This window comes from Sinocyclocheilus grahami, unplaced genomic scaffold, assembly GCF_001515645.1.
Source record: "Sinocyclocheilus grahami isolate Dianchi unplaced genomic scaffold, SAMN03320097.WGS_v1.1 scaffold1643.1, whole genome shotgun sequence".
NCBI lineage: Eukaryota > Metazoa > Chordata > Actinopteri > Cypriniformes > Cyprinidae > Sinocyclocheilus > Sinocyclocheilus grahami.
Window position 1 is genome coordinate 171504 of NW_015506822.1, and position 2280 is coordinate 173783.

General features: G+C 43.2%; 1 protein-coding gene across 1 annotated transcript in view; it reads right to left on the minus strand.

The window, feature by feature from the left end:
- The window catches only part of LOC107571743 (myosin-IIIa-like), a 43829-nt gene that overhangs the window by 40194 nt on the left and 1355 nt on the right, over positions 1-2280 (minus strand). Inside the window, exon 3 of the mRNA XM_016258106.1 lies at positions 1128-1232. Coding sequence (XP_016113592.1) covers positions 1128-1232 — 105 coding nt within the window. The remainder of the gene's footprint in view (positions 1-1127; positions 1233-2280) is intronic.

The window sequence follows — 2280 nt, forward strand, 5'->3', positions numbered from 1 at the left end:
TCCGGCTCTGTCAGGCTCCTCCTTCCCTTCGGCTCCTCCTCAGTCCTCTGTCGCTCCGGATCCACCACGGCCTTCTGGTTCCCCGCCTCTGCCTCGATCACTGACACCATCTGCTCCGCCTTGGCCCTCCGGATCCTCCCCGTCGCCCTGGCTCATCAGCTGTCCGTCTCCGCCTCGGGCTCCTCCGCCACCTGCTCCACCGCAGTTGGTTGGCCCCCTGGAGTCGTCAGCCCTTCTTCCTCCATGGCTCCTCCCTCCGTCGGCTCCACCATGGGTTGTTATCATGGCTGTTGCCTGGGTCCCACCTGGCACCGCCTGCTCCAAGTCCTTTCTGTCTCCGCCCTGGCTCCTCCCTCCTTCATCACCTCCCTGGACTCTGTCTGCTGGCCTCCTCCCGGGTGTCCGTCCTCCTCCTGAGCCTCCTCCCAAGTTCCCTCCCTCTGTTGTTTCTACGGCGCGAGGATGCGCCTTCCGTAAGGGGGGAGAAATGTCAGACCTGTGATCCCTGTGACCCAGTTTCTCCTTCACGTTGATTGTTCATTGATGGCAAGTGTGTCCTGTGTATTTAAGCCCCAGACTGTTCAGTCTGTGTTTGTCGGGTCTACTTGTTGGATTATGTGTGTTTACACCTGTTCCTGTTGTGGATTTACCCCTGTGATTCTCTCATTAAATACCATATGTTATCCACGTCTCCATCGTTCCTTCCAGCAGCGAATCGTGACAATATGAGAGACATTTTATGAAAAAACATAACATAAGTCATAATATAAGATTGAGAACATAAAGCTGCCTCCGAACCTTTCCAAGAACAGTCAGCTGTTGGACTAATAGGTGGGCGCTTTCTGTTTTCCCAGCACCGCTCTCTCCGCTGATAACAATACACTGCACACAGAAACAAACACAGTTCAGAACATGACTGATATACTCAGAACATGACTAAAAAATTGTAACATCTAAATATTAAAATATTATTGAATATCACGGAATCAACCTAAATACATTACTTGATACTACCAAAACTACTTTATATGGGTTAAATCAGGAAGAAATATTTCTTTCAAGTAACAATTGCAGGTTACCACTTTTCCAGTGTACAGTCCAGAAGTTCATAGAGGAACATACTCTACCTGATCAGTATTATAGGAGACCATGGACTGATATGCGATGTCTGCAACTGCATAAATATGAGGAGGGTTGGACGTTCTTTTGGCTCCAACGTAAATCTTAGAATTCTGTCACAGAAACAATAGAGTATTAGACAGCTGACTAATAACTGACTAGTTTGACTAATTTGATAATTCACATTTTATGAAGCAAAAGTGGTGCTTGACCATACAAAACACACAATCCCCACTATCCTAGAGTAGGTGGTTGACAGTGCATTCCTATGTGGGTTCTAAGATGTCATAAATGGCATTTGTATGCAGTTGCTTAAAGAGAAAGTTCACCCAAAAATGACAATTATTTACTCACCCTCAAGTTGTTCCAAACCTGTGTGACTTGATTTCTTCTGTTGAACAGAAAAGAAGATATTTTGAAGAATGTAGGTAACCAAACAGTTGCTGGTCTCCATTGACTTCCATAGTATGGAGGAAAAAATACTATGGAAGTCAATGGGGACACATTCTTCAAAAATGTATTAGTATTCATCAAAAGAAAGAAAGTCTGGTTTGAAACAACTTGAGGGTGAGTGAATGATGACAGAATTGTCATTGTTTTGGGTGAACTATCCCTTTAAGTGTTCTGAGCAGATGTCAGTGTACTTCAGTGCGGTTGATGAGGTGATCTGAGTGGTTGTTGGCACTTTGCTAAGCAGTTTCTAAGGTGCTTTAGCATGTTCTCATGTGGTTGCTAGGGTGCGTCTAGCATTGCTATATGGCTGCTTAGATGTTTGAAGTGGTTGTTAGCTAACTGATATTGATATTGCAAAGATGTTCTGAATGGTTTCTGGGGTTTTGCTAAGCAGTAGCTTGAGTGTCCAAGGAGGTTGCCAGGGCATTTCTATGCAGTTTCTACAGTATTCTGAGTGGTTGTAATGGGCTTGCCATTAATGCAAGTTTATGCCAATTGATTTTTTATCTTCTGCAAGGTTAAAATCATAAGCCTGTCTGCTTTGAAATAAAAAACAAACATCACTAATAAATAAAGTAAGCTGAGAAACCCTTGTGAAAAAGAAGTGTGCTTAATTGTATTGAACACACACTCGTAATGTACTTAAATCTTAAAATAATTTTAGAAAAACTGTACTTACAAATAATATAATATTAATTAAATAAAAGG